General features: G+C 42.2%; 1 protein-coding gene and 1 long non-coding RNA gene across 2 annotated transcripts in view; one reads left to right on the forward strand and one right to left on the reverse strand.

The window, feature by feature from the left end:
• MYO7B (myosin VIIB) overlaps positions 1 to 21,607 on the forward strand; it is a 104,894-nt gene that overhangs the window by 72,775 nt on the left and 10,512 nt on the right. Inside the window, exons 29-37 of the mRNA XM_075201846.1 lie at positions 810 to 1,041; positions 2,039 to 2,202; positions 4,133 to 4,250; positions 4,408 to 4,534; positions 9,487 to 9,695; positions 15,223 to 15,404; positions 15,558 to 15,682; positions 16,084 to 16,241; positions 20,644 to 20,797. Coding sequence (XP_075057947.1) covers positions 810 to 1,041; positions 2,039 to 2,202; positions 4,133 to 4,250; positions 4,408 to 4,534; positions 9,487 to 9,695; positions 15,223 to 15,404; positions 15,558 to 15,682; positions 16,084 to 16,241; positions 20,644 to 20,797 — 1,469 coding nt within the window. The remainder of the gene's footprint in view (positions 1 to 809; positions 1,042 to 2,038; positions 2,203 to 4,132; positions 4,251 to 4,407; positions 4,535 to 9,486; positions 9,696 to 15,222; positions 15,405 to 15,557; positions 15,683 to 16,083; positions 16,242 to 20,643; positions 20,798 to 21,607) is intronic.
• Positions 1 to 21,607, reverse strand: part of LOC142143738 (uncharacterized) — a 713,023-nt gene that overhangs the window by 62,493 nt on the left and 628,923 nt on the right. The gene's annotated exons all lie outside the window — the stretch shown is intronic.

The raw sequence follows: 21,607 nt of genomic DNA on the forward strand, positions 1-21,607 counted from the left end.
GGGGAATGAGCACAGGAGACAGGGACCTACTAATTTGTGAGAGAATGGGATCAAGAGGACAGGAGGTAGAGTAGGAAGATGAGAAGTGAGTAGAAACTTCCTCTTCATTTGTGGGATCACTAAGGATCTTATTTCAGTCTCCTGGACAAAACCATGTTACATTGCAAGGGGTGCAAACTAGTTTTCTGTTTTGCACATAAGTTAAATACTGACTGTTTTTTCATGTAGCACACAAATACTTAATAGCTTATTTGTACACTGAAATTTAAAGTTGATATTTGTGTGCTACATGAAAAAACAGTCAGTATTTAACTTATGTGCTAAACAGAAAACTAGTTTGCACCCCTTGCAATGTAACATGGTTTTGTCCAGGAGACTGAAATAAGATACCTCTTCATCTAAGATCCTTAATGAATCAGGCCCAGTGTCAGAGGGTGCTACAAATGAATTTAGCTGATTGCTTTTCGAGGATGATGATACTATTTCAAGTCTGTTCTTATCTATTTTGTCCTTGAAATAAGATCCTGGGCACTGATGGTAGTCGGAGGATTTGGGGTGGGAGGATTGAGAAGAGATTTAAATGTGTTAAAAAGGCGTTTGGGGTTAGAAGCCTGAGCATAGATCCAATTCCTTAGTACATATAGATCTTGATCCCTAGATTAAGTAAATACCATAAAGATCAACTATTACTTTAACGAGGCAATTCTGTACTTGCAGAATATTAGAGGTTCTTTATGATACATCTCTGACACTCTACTATGCTGTGACAGTGCAGTCAGTTGTCACATGTGGCTCTTTCTGTGCTGCAGGTGTGGTCACTGGGGAGTGGATCAGACCACCTAATGGACGGTATCTCACAATGCGAGCAATTAGCCAAGGAAAAGGGCGACCTAGAGAAACATGCTCCCTGGCGTCTATTTTTCCGTAAAGAGATCTTCACGCCTTGGCATAGTTCTTCAGAAGACCCTGTGAGCACTGACCTCATCTACAACCAGGTTATACGTGGCCTGTGCTTTGGAGAGTATCGCTGTGGGAAGGCAAGTTAACTTTAATAGCTATCTACAATTATTTATTTTTCTCATTTTGTACACTTTAATGTTTCTATTTTATAACATTAATTGTTTAATATATGGACTAAGTTCATTCATAGTTTTTTTTTTTTTATTATTTTGTTACCAATTGGAATAAATGGCTTTGAGGTATACAGCGAAGTAGCAATGGTAAGGGGAGATGAAAGACACTCATATGTTAACCAAACTGTACCCAGGAATAAAACAGTGGAAGGTTTGAGTATGATGGAAAACAGTCTCCGCTTCATTAGATTTGGATTAGGGTGCCAGCCCTAGTCATATTCATACACATTTGGAAGTACCTTTTCGCCCCCTGCAACTTGGCCCTGAAGATCCCATTTCCTCTTCTTTGGCTTTAAACAGAACCCCAACTTAGATGTGTTACATGCTTCAGTCATTGTGTGAGGGTCCCTTCAGCCAGGACTGGACCACTGCTGGTCGCAGTGCTCTTCTGATTCAGCTCTAATTTGTCTGCAAAGTCTCAAAGTCATGTTTAAACAAATACAAGGCAGTTCCTAGACTATTCATGAATAGGACAGAATGGGTGTGAAATATATATTGCAATAATTATTCTGAATCTCTGCCATGTGTTAAGTAGCCCAGAAAGGAGAGAGAAGGCTTCCTACTGCATTGTGCTCAGGGTAGACCCGTTTCAATTTTATTAGCAGGGGGGGGTAGCATTGTCCTTAGTTCCCTCTAAATATACATAAACCTTGGTTTGTTGGCCCATCCCTCTTCAAATTGGTCTTTACTGCAGTGTTTTCATGTATTTGCCTTTGATCACAGTGAAAGTCTACACACACAATTAGTTGATTGTTTTTACTGCAGAACTCTGGAGAATGTGACAATCCCACAATTGTAACTTCCAAATCTAATAAGTTAATGTGAAAGTGTGGTGCCCTTTATAGGAAAATCATGATACTGGGATCCCATTAATATGTATTAAATGTGATTTCTTCTGCAGGAAGATGATCTGCTGGAGCTAATGTCTAAACATCACTATATTAAATATGGTGAGGACTTAAATGATGAATACATACACAGTGTCATAAAAGACTGCATTCCTACAAAACAACTGGCAGCTAAGCCCAGTACTTACTGGGCTAATTTATTGAAGGAAAAACAAGCTAAGGTAATACATTTCCTGCAATCACTGTAATGGAGATTTGTTCTTCTGATTATGAAGTTATTTAAATTATTAAAGCAAGGTCTGTTTATTTACATTTTTTTTTATTTAATATCTGGACATAAGTTGAAGTATTGATTTAGATACTAGGGCCAGGATATATCAAACTGCAGTTTTGAATGTGGTTTTAAAACCACCATCAATTCTTCACTGAGCAGCTCTGCACAAGTCAAGTTGATATATTGCCATTGGTCCTCTATCCTTGCAAATCTAAGCACACTACAGGTTTTTCAGCAAATTTTCGGGCCAATCACATGATAAACGGCCATTCAGCCCGATATCGCATTAGTGTGTACGCTCCAACGGTGAACGATTATCGTTCCAAAGCACATTGTATGGTTTCATTTGATTTTTAAACCGGACTAAAAATCTCATTCAACGATGGAACAATGTCGTTCCAATTCTGCAGTGTGTATGCACTCAGGACCGGCAGTGTCCACACTCTCTAAGGAGAGTCTCTATGGAGTGTGCAGAGTCAAGATCTTTTCAGCCGATGGTTATGACAGATGAAGATCACATATCTGAAGGTAAATCATGTACACATGAATCAGTATGCTGATCTGGACTTTTTTTTTCTCAGTTGTTGGTAAAATAGCTAACGATATGGCATCGGGTGACATTTTATTTAGTGTGTACTCAGCCTTACTGTAAAAGCCCAATTTCACCTCTACTATCCCAGAGTGAGCATCTTGATTAACTGATCAGATTATCACAGGTTATTTCCGCTGTCAGTTGCGCAGTCCTCAGCAGCACAGAGAGCCTGCCATTCCCATACCACCTTCACCCTGGGCCTGCAGCACAGGCAACTCCCTCCAGAGAGTTAACTGCTTTACACCACCAAATCCAGACCACTTTGCGGTAACAACAGACACCACTACTGTGCTCTATGTATCATCCAGTGTGGCTCATCCACCAAAGCTCTGACCCATATAGGGGGTGTTAACGTGTAAGAGCAGTACAGTAAAGGCATGCAGTCACCACATCCCATAGGTCTGGTGCAAGTTTATATATTGATGATGATGACTATCACATCTGTGCTCTGGATGTAGCTAGATGCTATATTTATTATTGCACTTATCTTAAAATATGTGTCCAGCCAAATTTTTGTGGCTTCTTTTGGTCAGCGTGTTTGTGATAGATAGCCCATAAATTAGGCTTCTCTTTATAGGCATCATTTTGAACATTTGGAATTTGAGCAACCTCGCCATTGAGAACCACCTCTATTTTTGTGGTTTTCAGGGAGATTTTACAAACTACCACATGACACATTGCTCCGTTTCAATGGATCCCAGATCACAAAACCAGCGTTATAGTTTTTAATCTGCCGCTTTGAAAAAAATGCGTCTTGATGTGCTGTTTTTGCGTTGTTAAATTGCACATTTTGCAAATCGCCCCCAGAAAAGCACATTTAAAAAACTTAGACGCATACCTGCCTCAATGATTTATTTTATGTCCCACTTATATGCGGGACATAAAAAAAACAACCTGCGGCTGCTGGGGCGGCATTTAGGGAATGGAAAGCAAAACAATAAATGTAATTTATGAGTGCAAAAGTGCTGAGCTTTTTAGAAAATAATTATGCCTAATTGTCAGTCTATCTTATTTATTGGCGCATACCCACATCCTACTGCTTGGTACAGCCCCTGGAATATCAGTCTGTGCCTATTTTATTGGGACTTCATATCCTGCTGGATAATGTAATATAATGAATGAAAACATCTCAGTTCTGCCTGAGATGAATATAAGAGTTGTAGGTTATGTACTATTGATAAGGCTTTCTAGTCCCTGGATTAGATGGCATTGGCGTTGTTATATATAATACCACTTATTTGGAATGTTCCTTTGAGGTAAATATGCGCACATGCCTCTTTTGTAGGCCCAGTATGTGATAGAGAAGACTCCTTCGCTAAAAGTAAAGGAGACGGTAGTAGATTACTCTCGGCAGCAGTGGCCTCTGTTGTTTTCAAAGTTCTTTGAGGCCTCCAAATTTGCAGGTAAGATAAAGCATTACTACTGTTGTGTGTTATAACTGTGCTTACTATGTGATGGTGTGAATGGTGTGAAGTATATTGTGAAATGTTTTAATACTGATTCTCAGAGTAAAGAGTAAAGTGTCTGTTCACGGTATTTGTCCCATCTTTTCTCCTACAGGACCCAGCATCAGCAGAAGTCACTTCATTATTGCAATAAACTGGAAGGGAGTGAGTTTTCTGGACGAGACAGAAAAAAAACTGCTAGATCTTTCATTTCCGGAGTTAATTGGCATCCGTACAAAAAGGTGTGTCCGGCAGGCACAATGTATATTGGATTTTTTCAAGTATTTCTATACTGCTGAATTTAAATGAATAACTGACCTATGTTTGATATGCAGCTGTTGTGTGCTCCCCCATCCATAGCACGTGACATCATATAGCTCATTTGCATAAATGTACTAACACCTATGGGTAAATGTATCAAGCTGTGATTTGAAAATCCCACGATTTTCTCGGGCGAGTTCAAACTCGCCAATGTATTAACATGAGATTTGATGTAAAATAACGGGAGTTGAGTTTTGTTAATAAATCGCTGGTTTCAAATTCGCAGCTAATTGCTATCCCAATTTTTCCCCACTCTAGCAAACCCGATCGAGTTTCAAATAAAAATCGACAGATACAACACGCTGCTTTCTATAGGCGAGATTGCCAAACACATCACTGTTACACTGCCAGCCTATGCAGCTGCAGGTCCCGGGGGGCTGTCTAACGTGTAAAAATAGAGGATTGTTTTAAAAACAAAAAAGCATGGGGTCCCCCTGTCCGAGCACTGTTACCCTAGTACTGCCAGTCTACTGCTGGCTACGCGAAAATCAGGAAAATATTTGCCTAGGGTCCTCCCGATTTTCATGCAACCACCACTACGCAAACCAGTCAGGGTGGTTGGCACTACAGCAGGGGGACACATGGCAGAGGCCCCCCTGCCATAATGAAAATACAACCCCAGTTCAGCGCTGGTGTGTATTCCCTAAGGAATGTGGGCCGCATAAAAAAACATGCGGGCCTCCCCTCTAGTAAAAAACAGCCCAGTGCTGAAAGCACAAGGGCTCTTTCTACACCCCTGGGTGTAGGGCAGTGTTGGCTAACCTGTGACACTCCAGATGTTGTGAAACTACGAGTCCCAGCATGCTTTGCCAATATATAGCAGCTTATTGCTGGAAGGGTATGCTGGGACTTGTAGTTTCACAATACCTGGAGTGTCACAGGTTAGCCAACACTGGTGTAGGGTAATAATGGTGATAGTATGAGAAAAAAACAGACGCCATTTTTGTTTGTGGAACTACAAGTCCCAGCCAGGCTGGGCTGCCCTAAACAGTCTTGGCATGCTGATGCTTGTAGAACTACAAGCACCAGCATACCCATGGCAGCTAGGTCAATATTTGTATTTCCAAAGAGTCCATCGAGATGTCCCAAAATATTTTTAATTCCAAAAGTCCATGCCAGGAAAAATCTTTTGATCTACGGATCACTAAGACCCCCATTTTGTAATTCCAATAGGGTTGAAGTCTTCTTTCTTCGGGTCAGGAGGACCCCCCATTTGTAAAGCTTCTGATCCTGGGGCTTTAAAAAATGGGGAAATGGCAGGATTGGGAGAGGGGCTGAATGTAGGAATTGAAGGTGAGGGTGGAATTGAGGATGACTCAGATGCTGTGAACTTGAGAGGTAGGAGTGAAGTTAGTAGAGGAGGTTTGTTGGGGCTGGATCCAGATCACAGGTAATGGGGCACAACCTTAGGGTAATTTCAACAATGCCTACATCCAGGGGAGAAAAATGGTACACATTTAAATGCACTATAGGCATTCCAGCCCAGATGGAGGATAGGTTACCAGCAAAGAAGATTGCAAACTTATTGTACATTGACTTGAAGAGTGTTGCATCAGACTGCAGACATGTAGGTCTGCAAAGACACTCCTCCATACAGAAAAGCTGATCTTGTGTGTGGATTGTTGCCACTATATGACTTGACAAGAACTCTGACTTCTTACTGGTGATTGTGGTTTGGTGTCCTTCACTATTCTTGCTTAGTTTTAGTTTAACTTCTACCATGAGAGTCTTACATCATCGTCGCCCCAATACTGTTGACAAACCAAGGAGCTTGGTGGTGTGGTACACGGGGTTATTCATGAACAGGAGCAACAGTAACCATTGCAGCATTCATATCCCTATGATAGTAATGAACAAAACAACAACAATCCTCATGCACCCATTACCAATTAAAGACTGAAACTCAAACTTGTAGAACTCTTGGCAGGAATACACTCAAATGAGCAAGTTTAAGTTAAGTGGTTTTTAAAGCAGGTCACCATTCCTACTCCCTGACCATTCAAGGGCTACATGTATATGACTAGACTGCACTGCATAGTAAGGTGCTTCCACATGAGCAATCCTACTGCTCTCTCCAGAATCATGGTTCACGTTAGCAGTGCCGTAACTAGACATTTCGGTGCCCTGGGCGAGACAGGGCACCGGCGCCCCCCTTCGAAGTGGGAGGGACATTTGCCAAGTGGGTGTGGCCAACCTAATGTGGGGGTGTGGCTAGAACTTTACTGAAAGAATTCTGTTACACATATTTGCAAATGCATGATATATATATCTATCAGAGCCAGATTTACACCTCATGGGGCCCTAGGGAAGATATTGGTTTGGGCCTCCCCCTTCACACACACAGTGGCCCCTCACATACACATAATACACACACAGTGGCCCCTCACATACAGAGCTGGATTAAGGCTTTGGGGGGCCCGGGGCACTTAAGGCAGGGGGGCTCCTATGATGTAGCATGGTTATCATTTTACACAAATAAACAGGCAATACAGTGTGCACTACTGTTAGTTGCACACAGCTCTGCCTGCACAAGCAGTACGTGGTGAAGCGGGGACATACCTCCCAACTGTCCTTTTAGTCGGACCAAATCCTGAATAAGCGAGACAGCCACCCAAATTCAGGGCTGTCCCATCAGATTCAGGACAGTTGTCAGACTGTCCTGCTCTCTCCTACCTGTCTTGGTCACTTTCATCACATGTAGCAGCTGGTTTCTTTAGCGCAGTTCCTTCTTGTCTTGATCCTGTGGATCCCTATTTTGAAAAAAATGGGTACATGAGATTTAGAAAACTCCAACCAGCCCCGTTGTTAAATCAATAGCACTCACGTTTTATAATTAGGCCTCCCCCATTCCCAACAATAATATTCACATTTAATAAGTAGATTCCTATTTCCCTCCAACCAGCCCCAACATTAAATTGACAGTATACCCATTTAATCAAAACTTATTTCCCTCCCTCCAAACAGTCCCAGCAATAAATAGCATTTACATTTAATAAATATAACCATTTTCCACAACCATCCCCGGCAATGAATAATTCATATTCACATTTAATAAATAGCCCTCCTCTCCAAAATCAGCCCCATGTTCAAATAATAGCCCCAAACCACCCCAGCATTAAATTAAATATTCTGTCACCTCACCTTAAATAATTAGCCCCCACCTTCACTCCACCATTAAATAGCCCACCTTCCACACTATATTAAGATCCTCCTTTCCCTCACACGCCTAATTAAAATACTGCAGCCACACACACTATATTAACAAACTTTCACTCCCCCCCCCCTGCAGCCATGGTCACTCACTCAGCCCCCCCCCCAGCCGCCATGTTCACTCACTCAGCTCCCCCTCACAGCAGCCATGTTCACTCACTCAGCCCCCCCCAGCAGCCATGTTCACTCACTCAGCCCCCCCCCCAGCAGCCATGTTCACTCACTCAGCCCCCTCCCCCCCAGCAGCCATCTTCACTCACTCAGCCCCCCCCAGCAGCCATGTTCACTCACTCAGCCCCCCCCCCCACAGCAATGTTCACTCACTCAGCCCCCCCCCACAGCCATGTTCACTCACTCAGCCCCCCCCCATGTTCACTCACTCAGCCCCTCCCCCCACAGCAGCCATGTTCACTCACAAATGTCTTGCTATTGCCTTGAAGTAAAATAACTCTGCATCCATTTTATTTGAAATGTAGAGCACAAATTTTTACGATAGCTGATGTTTCAGTAAATTGTTTGATGGAAAGTGGATTTAAATGTTAACTCATTGGACTGTATATCTAAGCAACATTTGCTAAATATCTTGTTTGATACTTCTGTCTTCTCTTGCGTGTTTTTAGTTATTTATTTTTTTGCCATGCAATACAATACAAAGTTGATCTCTGGATAGGTTTGTGCCCATTGCAGAGAGCCCAGAGGTTGGAGATAACTAAAAGAAGCTACACCCCCCCCCCCCCCTGTACACATGTTCACTTATTCCCCGCTGTGAAGTCTTCTTTACTTATTCCTCCCCCTCCAGTACCTGTCCCTATCCCCCGAACAGAATAAAGACTCTAAAAATAAAGACAATCAAAAACACTCACCTCATCGGCCTGCAGGAATTCACTCTGCGCCGCACTCAACACATTGCGAGTGCACGTCAGCCAGCCACCACACTAGCCCCTCCCCCCTCTCGCGGCATCCGACCCCCCACTCCCCCGACTCGCGGCACCCCCCCCCCCCCCCGCACGAGTCGCGGGGGGAGGGGGGGTGCCGCGAGTCGGGGGAGGGGACACAATTTTTTTTATTTTTTTTAAAAAATGTTTTCTTTTTTTTTTTACTCTGTGCCAGAGGGGAAGGTAGCGGGCGGCTGCTGCGCCCCCCTCGGGCTTGCGCCCTGGGCGACAGCACCGCCCGCACCACCCTAGTTACGGCTCTGCACGTTAGACACCCCTGTGGGTGGTCAAATCAGAAGGGACCAGAACATTGGACTCTCAGCCGAGGGCCCGTATCACTTCCAACTTCATTATCACCTGTTAGTGTTCCTGGACGTTGACCACATGCACAAGCCAATATCGGTCCTCTTCTGACCCCATTTTCCTCCATGTCTAATAATGATCCAATCAATTTTGATAGGATCAATATCTCACATCGACATTGTTTTGCCACCTCGCATGCTGCAATATTGAGCCAATTGCCCCATATCTGCTATGATATTGCTGAGTGTGTGGCCAGTTTAAAGCACACTAAATGTGGTTTTATATGACAGATCCGCACTAATAAATCTCTATATAAATAACTGTCTTTTTGAGCGGTACAGTCTAAAGATCAATCCATACTGTGGGCAGTGTTGTTAATATAACTGCTATATTTTAATGTTTTATCTCTCTCTATTGATTTCCAGGGCTGAAAAGTCGTTTGGACAGTGCTGTGTCTTAAATACACTGCGGGGGGAACAGTTTGTCCTAACCTCGCAGCACAGTGAAGAAATTGCTAAGCTGCTCCTCCACTTTCTGGACGGGCTGAAGGCCAGATCCCAGTACGCGGTAGCTCTGCAGGACAGCTACAGGGAATTCACAGACTCGCTGGTGTCCAATAAAAAAACACTGACAGGTGTGTCTGAAGTTCCTCATTATTAGATTATAGGATGGTAGACTGCATTGTGAAATACAAAGAATGATAAAGAAAGAAGGTTGGAAGGAGGGTGGATAATTGTGCCTTTATTTATGTGCAACAAATGTCCCCTTTTTCACATTGAGTGCATTAATGGCCTGTCATGGTTTCTGCGGAGATACATGTCTAGGGGCCTGATTCATTAAGGATCTTAACTTAAGAAACTACTTATTTCAGTCTCCTGGACAAAACAATGTTACAATGCAAGGTGTACAGTATTCTGTTTTGCACATAAGTTAAATACTGACTGTTTTTTCATGTAACACACAAATATCAACTTTAAATTTCAGTGTACAAATAAACTATCAAGTATTTGTGTGCTACATGAAAAAGCATTCAGTATTTAACTTATGTGCAAAACAGAAAACTAATTTGCACCCCTTGCATTGTAACATGCAAGTTTCTTAAGTTAAGATCCTTAATGAATCAGGCAGTGCCGTAACTAGACATTTTAGTGCCCTGGGCGAGACAGGGCACCGGCGCCCCCCATCTAAGTGGGAGTGGCATTTGCCACGTGGGTGTGGCCAACTTAAAGTGGGGGGTGTGGCTAACACTTTACTGAAATAATTCTGTTACACATATTTGCAAATGCATGATGTGTGTATATATATATATATATATATATACACACACACACACACATACAGTGGTGAGATTCAAATAACTTAACAACCGTTTGTCTTCCTTGCCCCTCAAAACACTGCGATATGTAAAAAGGTGCTTTGGGCAATAGAGAACAATAAAATCTAATTTAAATAACTAGCATTTATTAAATATTCCTAAAGAAGGTGTTTGTTCCATTAAGTGTCATTAATTTACGAGAGAGAGAGAGAAACACCTCCCCTCAGATTATAACTATCATTTATTTAGTACGTGTTAGAAAATAGCTATAATCTTGTTGCTATGGGTAACGCATCCACTTTTTTTTTTTTATGTGTTCACTCTTTGTAATGCCCGGCATTTATGTAGTACAACAAAAGTACTTTGTAACTGTTGTTGCCTGAGTGACTTAATAGACAGTTTCTTTTAGGGGTTGCAGCATGTGGCATTTAAGGTACCTTAAAGAAAAAAAAGAGAGAGAGAGAGATAAAGAGAGAGAGAGAGAGAGAGATCTTTCATTCACTTACCCGCAGTGGAACGCATGTGCGTTTCACCAACAGGAAGTTCGGCATTTGGAACGCAAGTTTGCGTTCCAAATGCCAAACTTCCTGTCAGTGGAAGATACGTTCCACTGCGGGTAAGTAAAAGCCTGTAGAAGGGGTGGGGAAGGGGTGTAAAACTCAAGTGCACCCATCCACGTCTAAATCAAGCTCTGTGCATCTCAAAATTACTTGTTTTTCTGCCGTATCTCTTGCTCCAACTACAGGCAGTGGTTATGACAGTCTCGTATGTATTTGCAATCAGGCATTATTAAAGAAAATTAAGTATATGGGCTGTAATCCATATAAATCAGATTATATAACTGTCTAGGAAAGTTCACAAAGTGAAAGGAAAACACTGGTTGCTATGGGTTATAGAATATTTGGACACATATATAGAGGTCTGGAGAAGTTGTATACAAGGTTTGACAACTCTTGCGTTCAACCTTACATGTGTATATTTGTCAGTACTTGTTATTGCTACTCTCACCTTGGTGTTGGAAATTTGCTAATGTGTGTGATAGAGGAATTAACCCCCAAGTTAGAGGCATGTATTCATACATGTAAAAACACTGATTGTGCAGAAATGTATAAGATAATGGAAATGCTAGCCTGGACTATTTGTAAAAGACAAACTAAAATATGAACAAAAGTAAGGCAATAAGGCAAACATAATACATTTTACTGGCAGTTTAAACTGCTATTCTGAGATACAAAGAATGCAAGACAATACAATTGGCAATTATTCTAACAAATCAATATTATATTTTAGACTTTGTTCCACTTCAAAACTATAATGTGTCAAATGATATAATGCATTAAAAAGAGACTAGGACGCAATGCAGAAAGATACCAGCATCTGGACATGGGAAGTAAGCTCTAAGGTGAAAGGTCCCTACCTTTAGGAGGTCAGACACTCCGCTGCCTTCCTCGTTACTTGCTCCCGAGCTCCCCCTTGCTCTCAGCTACTGTCTGATAGATAAGAGCTGTGCCGGAGGAATCTGAGGTATGCAGCACTCGGCACAGATAACTTACAAGTCCTGTTGTGAGGAGGAATTAAATCAGCTGTTCTGATGCCACACCCAGTGCCGTAACTAGCCATTTTAGTGCCCTGGGCGAGATAGGGAAGCAGCGCCCCCCATCTAAGTGGGAGTGTCAATTGTCGAGTGGGTGTGGTCAACCTACTGTGGGGGTGTGGCTAGCTCTTTACAAGTTCTAGACCGCACTGAAACCACCTCCCTCCCCATTCTTCTCAGTCTTGCTTTGTAAGGATCTTTATGTAATAAGCCTCCATAGAATCAAAGTACTTTAAATGCAGCTATCACATGCTAGCTGTATAACAAATGAATTGGTTATTGAAATAAAACTCACTGAAACAAATTAAAACAAATGTAACAGTACCATCTGTATCACACTGCCCCTTCATCCCACTGTGCCCTCCATCACAGTTTCTTCTTTATCACACCGTGCCATGGAGCCATCTTTATCCCATCGTGCCCCCTTATCACCATCGCACGAAATTAATAAATATATATATATATATATATATATATATATATATATATATACATACATACACACACACACACACACACACACATACACACATACAATATAAAGAGACTCCTAGTGTCCGCCATACCTTACAGAGAGTATTCCTGTGACCGCCATACTATACAGAGAGCATTCCTATGACCACCATACTATACAGAGAGCATTCCTATGACCGCCATACTATACAGAGAGCATTCCTGTGACCACCATACAATACAGAGAGCATTCCTGTTACCGCCATACTATACAGAGAGCATTCCTATGACCGCCATACTATACAGAGAGCATTCCTATGACCGCCATTCTATACAGAGCGCATTCCTGTGACCACCATACAATACAGAGAGCATTCCTGTGACCGCCATACTATACAGAAAGCATTCCTATGACCGCCATACTATACAGAGAGCATTCCTATGACCGCCATACTATACAGAGAGCATTCCTATAACCGCCATACTATACAGAGAGCATTCCTATGACCGCTATACTATACAGAGAGCATTCCTATGACCGCTATACTATACAGAGAGCATTCCTATGACCGCTATACTATACAGAGAGCATTCCTATGACCGCTATACTATACAGAGAGCATTCCTATGACCGCTATACTATACAGAGAGCATTCCTATGACCGCCATACAATACAGAGAGCATTCCTATGACCGCCATACTATACAGAGAGCATTCCTATGACCGCCATACTATACAGAGAGCATTCCTATGACCACCATACAATACAGAGAGCATTCTTGTGACTGCAATACAGATAAATACCTCACCTGAAATTAATAGACCCTACCATTAAATTAAAAAGCCCCAACAATAAATTACTGTAACCTCCCTACCCTCTTATCACACATTAATACATCCCCCCCTTCCCTCACACATTATGGCAGCATACCCCCCCTTCCCTCATAAAGCATAGCAGCATCCCCCCTCCATAATAGCAAGATGCAGCACACATTCCTCCCCTCCATAATAGCAGCACACCCCCCTCTCTAATAGCAGCTCACATCCCCCCTCCTTAATAGCAGCATACATCCCCTCCCCTCCCTCCATAATAGCAGCTTACATGCCCCTCTCCCCTCCCCTCCCCTCCCCTCCCCTCCCCTCCCCTCATAATAGCAGCTCACATCCCTCCCCTCCCTCCATAATAGCAACACACATCCCCTTTCCCCTGCTTTGAAACTTACCTTTTTCCTCTTTCTTCCTCTCCAGCCGTCGCTGCCTGGCTCCTCTCTGCTTCTCTGCTCCTCTGCTGCCTAGCAACGTCATGACATCAGACGCTGAGGCAGAGGGCAGAGTTTAGAAGGGGGTGGAGCCGGGTGCCGGCCGCCATTTTGGATGCGCCGGGCGGCCGGCAGTCTGAATCTGAGGTCTGTTTAATTTTTATTTTTTTCCACTCCTCACACAGAGGCAGGTGCGGGCGGCCATTGCGCCCCCTTGGGACTGCGCCCGGGGCGGCGGCACCGCCCGCACCGGCCTCGTTACGGCTCTGGCCACACCAATATTTTATTATCATTTCTTCTGACAAAGTACTGTGTCAGATGATGGCCGTTAAGGCAGACGGGTGACTGTTAATAGTGTATGTGTCTGCCAAGTCATGCCACTGGGTAAGGGACATCAGTCAGCAATGGGGATTACAGATTTTAAAGTACTAAAGAAAGGGAGCCGCCGCGAGATCAGGTGACCCTTTTTTTTTCTTTTTTTTTTTTTTTTTTCTTTATTAACACTGCCGCACATTATTTTTTTTTTACTATGCCGGCGGGGAGGGGAAGGTAGCGGGCGGCTGCTGCGCCCTCTTGGGCTTGCGCCCGGGGCGACGGCACTGCCCGCACCACCCTAGTTACGGCTCTGGAATCAGGCCCCAGATTACTACATTACGTTACTACATTACACTTTTGGAAACTAGCCCTGTAAAATAGGGATGCATCTTCTTTTACAGGATTGCAAGTTAACATCAAAATATTGTGGAAAGAGTAAAAATGTCACCTTAAATCCCACTTTCTGTCACTTTACCTACCTATGTGCACCTACCTAGATACTCTTGCCAGCATCAAATGTGCCTGTATAAAACAAATGTTATCCCATTAAAAGTACAGAATGACTCTTGTGTACCAACACCTCCCAACATCCACAAAAAAGGGTTTTGTAGCCATCTACTAACCAGAGAACAACCCATCAAGGTGGCTTCTCCTACATAAATCGTAAATCTCATTTATATCTACCATCTTGCAACATAAAATCTCATATTTGCATGTGGTGCAGTATAAGGCACTTGTGTCCAAGGCACCAAAACCTAGATTGTCAGCTCCATTGGTCAAGAAAACCATGTCTGAAATATTGTGTGTACTCTGCTGTGTACAATTATAGATGCTTTCAAAAAATTGTAAAAAAAAAAAGAGTCAGTTATGTTACCTGGCTAATAATGTGTTCTGCAGAAACAATTTTATTCAGGTTTTTATACACCAAAATACCAGGTTTCATTGTCTGTGTGCATATTCAAAGAACTTGAGCATATTGCGGGCTGTGCCATAATTTCCTTCTGGTCTAATTTTGGTAGAAAGCCTATGAAAAACACAGAGATTAATACTATACCTTCTTGGACCACCATCTCTGACCACATGTAGTTAGGTGGGTACACCTGTCTGCACAGGCAGATTTGCTATTCTGCATTACACTCTCAGAATAAATAACACTCTAAGTTAGATTCAGTTGCAACATTGATTATCACAGATATTTATATAGAGGTAAATTTCTTTCCTTAGATGAACCTGAGCTTTTGACCTATCGGAGTGGGGATCTACTGATTCTTAACAGGAATCCAGAACTTCAGTTAGGGCCTAACTGGACCTATGCTCAGAATGAGAGAACTGGAAGTAGTGGTGCTGTGTCTTTGGATGCCATCCATATTGTACCAAGCCTTAACAAACCCACCACTGAAATGCTGGTAATCAATTATGCCTTTTTAATTATGAGGTTAAGCACTGTTTTGCAAAGCATTTATTTTACAGGGTATATATATATATATATAGTGTATATGTGCACTTTGCTGTATATTATGCGCTGATTATAATTGTGGATACTTTACTTCCATTACCAGAGACTGATCGCAATGTCCCCAGAGCAACGCAAATCAGAATTAGCCAATTCTCCGTTCGATGACTTTGGGCAGCAGGAGAAAGCCAAGCCATACACATTGGAGGAATTCTCCCTACAGTATTTCAGGTATAGGTATTATGGATATCAGGATATAGACAGGTCAGCAACAAGCAGTTACAAAAAAGATTACATACCGCACCGGGTATAGTCAAAACCCCATAAATTCTATCATAATCCAAAAATAAATCATAGAATAATACTTGGGGAGGTGCACCCTCACATTAGTATACTTCATTAAGAATGAGAGAGGAAAAAAGAAAATGTGTCAACTGGGGGCACTCCAGGACTTCTACATAGTCCTGGAGTGCCCCGAGTTGACACATTTTCTTTTTCCCTCTCTCTTTCTTAATGAGGTCAGCAACAAGCAACAGAAAGTTTAGTAGTAATGTAAAAGTATCTATTGATGTTTTACTTTCTAAACGCTAAAGTATAACTACTGACTCTTATGCACTTGGTGCTCTTCTCAGGCAACCAGAACCTGAGTCTGTTTCCAGGGCCTTTCTACAGAGATCCCGCGGTAAGTCACACCTCTGGGCTTACTCCAGGGAACCACTACGACAGCCTCTCCTGAGGAAGGTGTTTGAAGTGGCTGAACTGCGTGACTATGCATGCCAGGCTTTTACTGATATCCTTTACTAATGGAACAGCGGATGCAAAAATGCAAAAATGGGTTAAGTGGGGATAATAGAAAGAAGAAATCTATGGGAGATATTTATAAAAACAGCTACCCAGGAGAAAGCTGTTGTAATCCATGACCTTCAACCTCCTATTTCTAGTCCGTTTAGAATATAAAATCAAATGTATGAGTTGTTGCTATGGGTTACACCACCTGAACCAATTTTTGCAAATGTCACTAAATATATATAGGGGAGGACTTGCAAAAGCTTATGAAGGCAATTACGTTGCTGGCTGAAGGGGGTTAACAAATCAAACCAAAAAAACACACTACTTTAGAACATGTCAGTTAGTGGGAGTAACTAGGAATTTCTCCAACACATAGCAAAATTTACAAGTAGCTCCCATCCATCCAAACTACTCTCTAGTTACAGTGTGCTCTATCATGAAACTTAAAGTTTTGCTCCATTTGCCAGAAATTACCAACATTGCAAAGTGTCATTTATCATCATCATCATCATTTATTTATATAGCGCCAGCAAATTCCTTATTTATGTCTTTATGTGTGAGGCCGTTGCTTAGATTTTACATACATTCCATTTATTCTCAGGAGATCTTGAATCAAATCGCTTCCTGAATTAATTAATATGCAACTGTGCTGAAAGGGACTAAGTGGTACATGTTTTAGCATCATCCACGGCCTCTTATATCACACAAGTTACTGCTATTATAATTATGCACTTGGGTGTGTGGAATCTCATATGCCAGATAATGAGTAAAAAAGAAAAGTTTTGGTACTTACCGTTAAATCCGTTTCATTTGGGGCACACTGCGACCATGGAGACATAGAGGCAAATGCTGGAGGTGGGCACTTAGGACTTAACAACTCGAAAGAAAAAGCAGCTCTCTTATAGAACACCTCAACAAGAGCTATTCAGAGGAAGAAGGGAAACAGAAACGAATAAGAGAAAAAGTAATTCTCCACAAACATAACAATAGAAACATTGAGCGTAAAGAGTGTGAGTGCAGTGTCCCGAAAATGGACACTGAGAAATAGATTTAATGGTAAGTACCAAAAATCCTATTTTCTCTTACATCCACTTTTGGGGACACTGTGAGCGTTGACTTTTTTCCAAGCCGCCCCCTAGGGAGGGTATGCTTAGGCACAGCTGTACACAAAACCTTATGTCCAAAGGAAACATCCTTGGACATAAAAATGTTAATAAGGTAGAATCTTGTGAAAGTATGGACATAGCTGCTCGGCTGAGGCCCCATACTGTGCCGCCCAGAAAGACCTAGTGGAATAGGCTGAGACATTTTCTTTCACTGACCTACTCACTCTGATGTAAGCATGATGATTCACAGCTTTAATCCATATTCCAATTGTTTGCTTAGTCGCTAGCCAACCTCTCCTCTGTACTTCTTAAAGTACTAGTAGAGAGTCTGTTTTTCATAAGCCCTGTCCAGATAGATCTTGATTGATCTGACCACATCAACTAAAGCAAGTGAATCCTGGACATCCAAGGTTTCCAGCTGTTGTAAAGAAGGCATAGCAATATCCTATTTAATGTGGAACCCCAGCACCACCTTTGGCTGGAACTATAGCTTGCTGTGTAATACTACTCTGTCATTATAAAAAAAATCAAAAAGGATGACAGGAAAGAGCCCCCAACTCAGTCAAATATTTGAGCTCAACCTTCTCCAAGGTCTCAAATGGAAGTTGTAGTGACGACAAGACCAAAATGAGATCTCATGGTTTAACAGGAGGAACATACGGAGGCTGAATCCTGAGTACTCCTTGTAAAAGTCTGGAACTCTGGGTTGAAGGCTAACTTTCTATGAAAATATATATAAAATATAAAGAGCTGATACCTGGAACTTCAGAGAATGGAGTCACAGTGCACTGTCAAGACCAGGAAAGCAAGGAGATGTGATAGCCTAAATGATAAAATGTGGAATTGTTTGCGCTTGCACCAGAGTTTTACATGTTTTATGACAGTTTGTAGCTAAAACCGGTTTCCTGGCTTTCAACATAGTTTGGACCACCTTTTTTGGAAAGACCTTTACCTCTCAGAATTCCAAGCTCCAGATAACAAAGGTCCTGATGTAGAATAGGTGGAAGCTGCCAACCTGGACCTACCACCATTTTTAGTATGTCTGCTTTTTGGCCAATTTGGAAATACTAAGATCACCAGGGTACTGTCATAGCATTTAGCAGGAATGCTTGTGGATCCCTGGTTCTTGAACAGAACCCAGCCACCTTGTGGTTTAGCTGAGACCTCTGGCAGACACCACAACTATCTGACAAAAAGCCTCTGGGAGAACAGCGTATACACTGAGGAAGTCTGACTCCCAATTCTTCACACCTGTAATGTATACTACTGATATCACTGTAAAATACTGCTCCACCCAAGACAAGATCCTGGCCAACTCCTTCATTGCTAGGAAACTCCTGGCACCCCCTGATGATTTATGTATGCCGCATTGGCATTGTGAGACTGAATGCGAATAAATTTTCCTTTCAGGATTGCTTGAGCTCTCAGAAGGCCATGTGTCAAGGCTCTTAGCTCTAGAACACTGATGGGGTCCTCTGACACAATTCGGTCAATTGTTGCGAAGAAGGAAAAGCAATAATGTATTTTTTCTCTCTCTCAAAAATAAAACATCTGGATAAACAGAATTCTCTAAATCTTGAATATTAGCAGTCTGGCAAACCACCATGAGCAAATCTTCCACTCCATGGGGTAAATGTATTATGTAGCGGATTCTGCATGTCGCCAATATTCAGGGACTTTTCAGAAGAAATCTTAAATGGCAATTGCTTTCAAGGCAAATTTTGCCTTCTGCTGTATTGATTTCAGCCTTTAACCCTTTGTGTAAATTCAGCTTCATTCTGCCTGCTGCTGTACAGACTTCAGCCATTAATCCTTTGTGTGGTTTCAGCCTCATTCTATCTGCTGCTGTACAGATTCCAACTTTCACCCCTCATGTGGATCCAGCTCTCTTCAGCCTATTCCTCTGACTCACCTACTGGGTATTTGGGGTAGTAGATTACTGCTCTGAATCTACTTCTGTAGCCATCTCTGTGTCTATGGGTACCGGCTTCCAGTTCTGGGTTGCCCAGGGCCAGATCCAGGCTTTTGCAGCTCAGGAGATAGTCACACCTGATAATCTGCTGCCTGAGTTCTGAGCCTTCCAAGTCTCAGTTTTGGTACTAAAATCCTCTGTGTTTCTGGCCATGGGTTCAGTCCCTCTGTTCCTGCGTCCAGGTTCCAGTCCACTGTTTCTAGTTGTTTGCTCCAGTACGGAGTCCAGTCCAGCATTCCTCCTCCTAACATCTAGTATACAGGAATAGAGCACATCCTCCTTGAGCAAGACCTTCATCCGGCATCCTAGTTTCCACTTCATCCCTGCCACAGCTGGTCCCAAGGGTCGGATCCGAGAAACCCTATTGCTGTGACAGGTCCTAACTCAGAATGGGTCCCAGAAACATGTTCCTCTGACTGAGAAAATGTACCTGAGGGGAGTAGCTCAAGTGCTACAGCTCTGAGAGTGGGACAAACAGACGGTCTCTCAGTCCCCTCCTTCTGGCACATAGTACAACCATAATGATTACTCAGTAAAGTGCTAACAGAATTGTATCCCTGTATTCCTGTTTCTGCTGTGGATCAGGAAGCTCTCTGGAAACCCACCCAAAGTGAGGGGAAATCAAGACTGAGGCACCACTCGACCTCCTCAGTCTCCAGTTGCAGTTATACCTTCCGCTCAGGAGATTGATACTGCATAACCGCTACATGAAATTAATTAATTAAAATAATATATTAATTTACAATAATAATATTAGCAGCTATAGGCAGCTCTGTGATAAAGGCTCAAACTCCAAGGTAGTTAGTTTAAACTGAACAGCAATTGGTGAGTAATTATAGAGGGAACGAGGTTTTTGTTTGTAGTTGTTAACACCTATTTGCCTAGCTCCAGCATTGGCCTCTATATCACCACGGTCATAATGGCCCCTAAAGTGGATGTGAGAGAAATAAAAGCTAAGATACCCATTCAGCCCAATAGACAAATTGCACAGACGTGGCCATTTTGGTATGGCGGTAGAATGAATAGATTAAAAAGAAATAGTTTCCCTTTCATTTACATTCCAGCTGATGACCTCATAAATGCAGTGATGTAGATCATCAGGCAATCTGGTTTTCAATAGGATTTTGATAGTTTAGAATGACTGTCGGGCCACACGTTACATTGGTTGAACAGTTTGGTTGAAGAGGTGAAAATGACTTAAAGATTTTAACTGGTCAATGAGAGCAAGCAGTTTTTTTCTTAATTTTCCAGGTCATATATTTTAAGATATTCATCATTTGGCATGCTGCATTATACATAGTTTATTGAACTTTAACATATTCTACCTATTATGAAATACATGGGTGATTATCCATCAAAACAGTCACACTCCCCAGTGGATCTTACAGATCAGATATTCCTAGGCCCTCTACGTGAGGAAGCTCTTGGAGATGAAATATACTGCCAGATCTTGAAGCAAATGACTGGAAACAACAACAGGTAAACTCTCTTGGTATACAAATCTATAAAGGAAACTAAGTATTTAGAATCATCTTCACTGCAATGGTTCACAAATACATGCGGGGCTAGCAACCTCTGACTGTTTACTGAAAATCAATAAATAAGTGAGTACAGGGGCAGATGTAGACTCTTAGTTTAAGAGGAGCAGTTTAGTAGTTCGACTTCATAACAAATTTTTTTTTTAATTTTCTCACTTAATTTATTTTCCACGACAGCCTTTACTTTCACTCCTTCCTGGCAGCCTTTATGTACCCAAGCAATACACAAGGGGGTTATTGAAGAACATGCCTGTCAAATTGATAATCTCCCGATGATACAACATCAAGGTGGTTATGATTGGGAAAGGTATGAAGGATGTCCATCCCACTGCTTTGCACAATTCTGTTGAAGAAGCCTGAGCCTTCTTTGTCCAAGATTTAGCTACTGCTTGTGTTGAATGGGCGTTCAGTACTTCAGGTACAATAGCATTGTTGTGAACTTTGACTTGTTTTGCCATCCTTAAGTCTGAATGGTCGAAAGAACTGCCTTGGTGCAATATAGAAATTTTGTCTGGTATATTGCCTTCCTGGCCTATAACTCCTTGCCTCCTTAAACGGCTGGTGAGACAATGAAGGTGGAACATTTCTGACTTGTGTGGTAATCTCCTTGATTTCCCACCAGATCATTTATGTATCATGGTATCAAACAGAGGAACTCCTTCAAATGGAAGATTAGTCCGGCTACTTTTTGACTAGGTGTCGAGGGCTGTCATTGCTACTGCTGCTCTATCCGGGGATGCCTTTTTGCATA

The sequence above is a fragment of the Mixophyes fleayi genome, chromosome 3 (assembly GCF_038048845.1).
Source record: "Mixophyes fleayi isolate aMixFle1 chromosome 3, aMixFle1.hap1, whole genome shotgun sequence".
Classification (NCBI taxonomy): Eukaryota; Metazoa; Chordata; class Amphibia; order Anura; family Limnodynastidae; genus Mixophyes; species Mixophyes fleayi.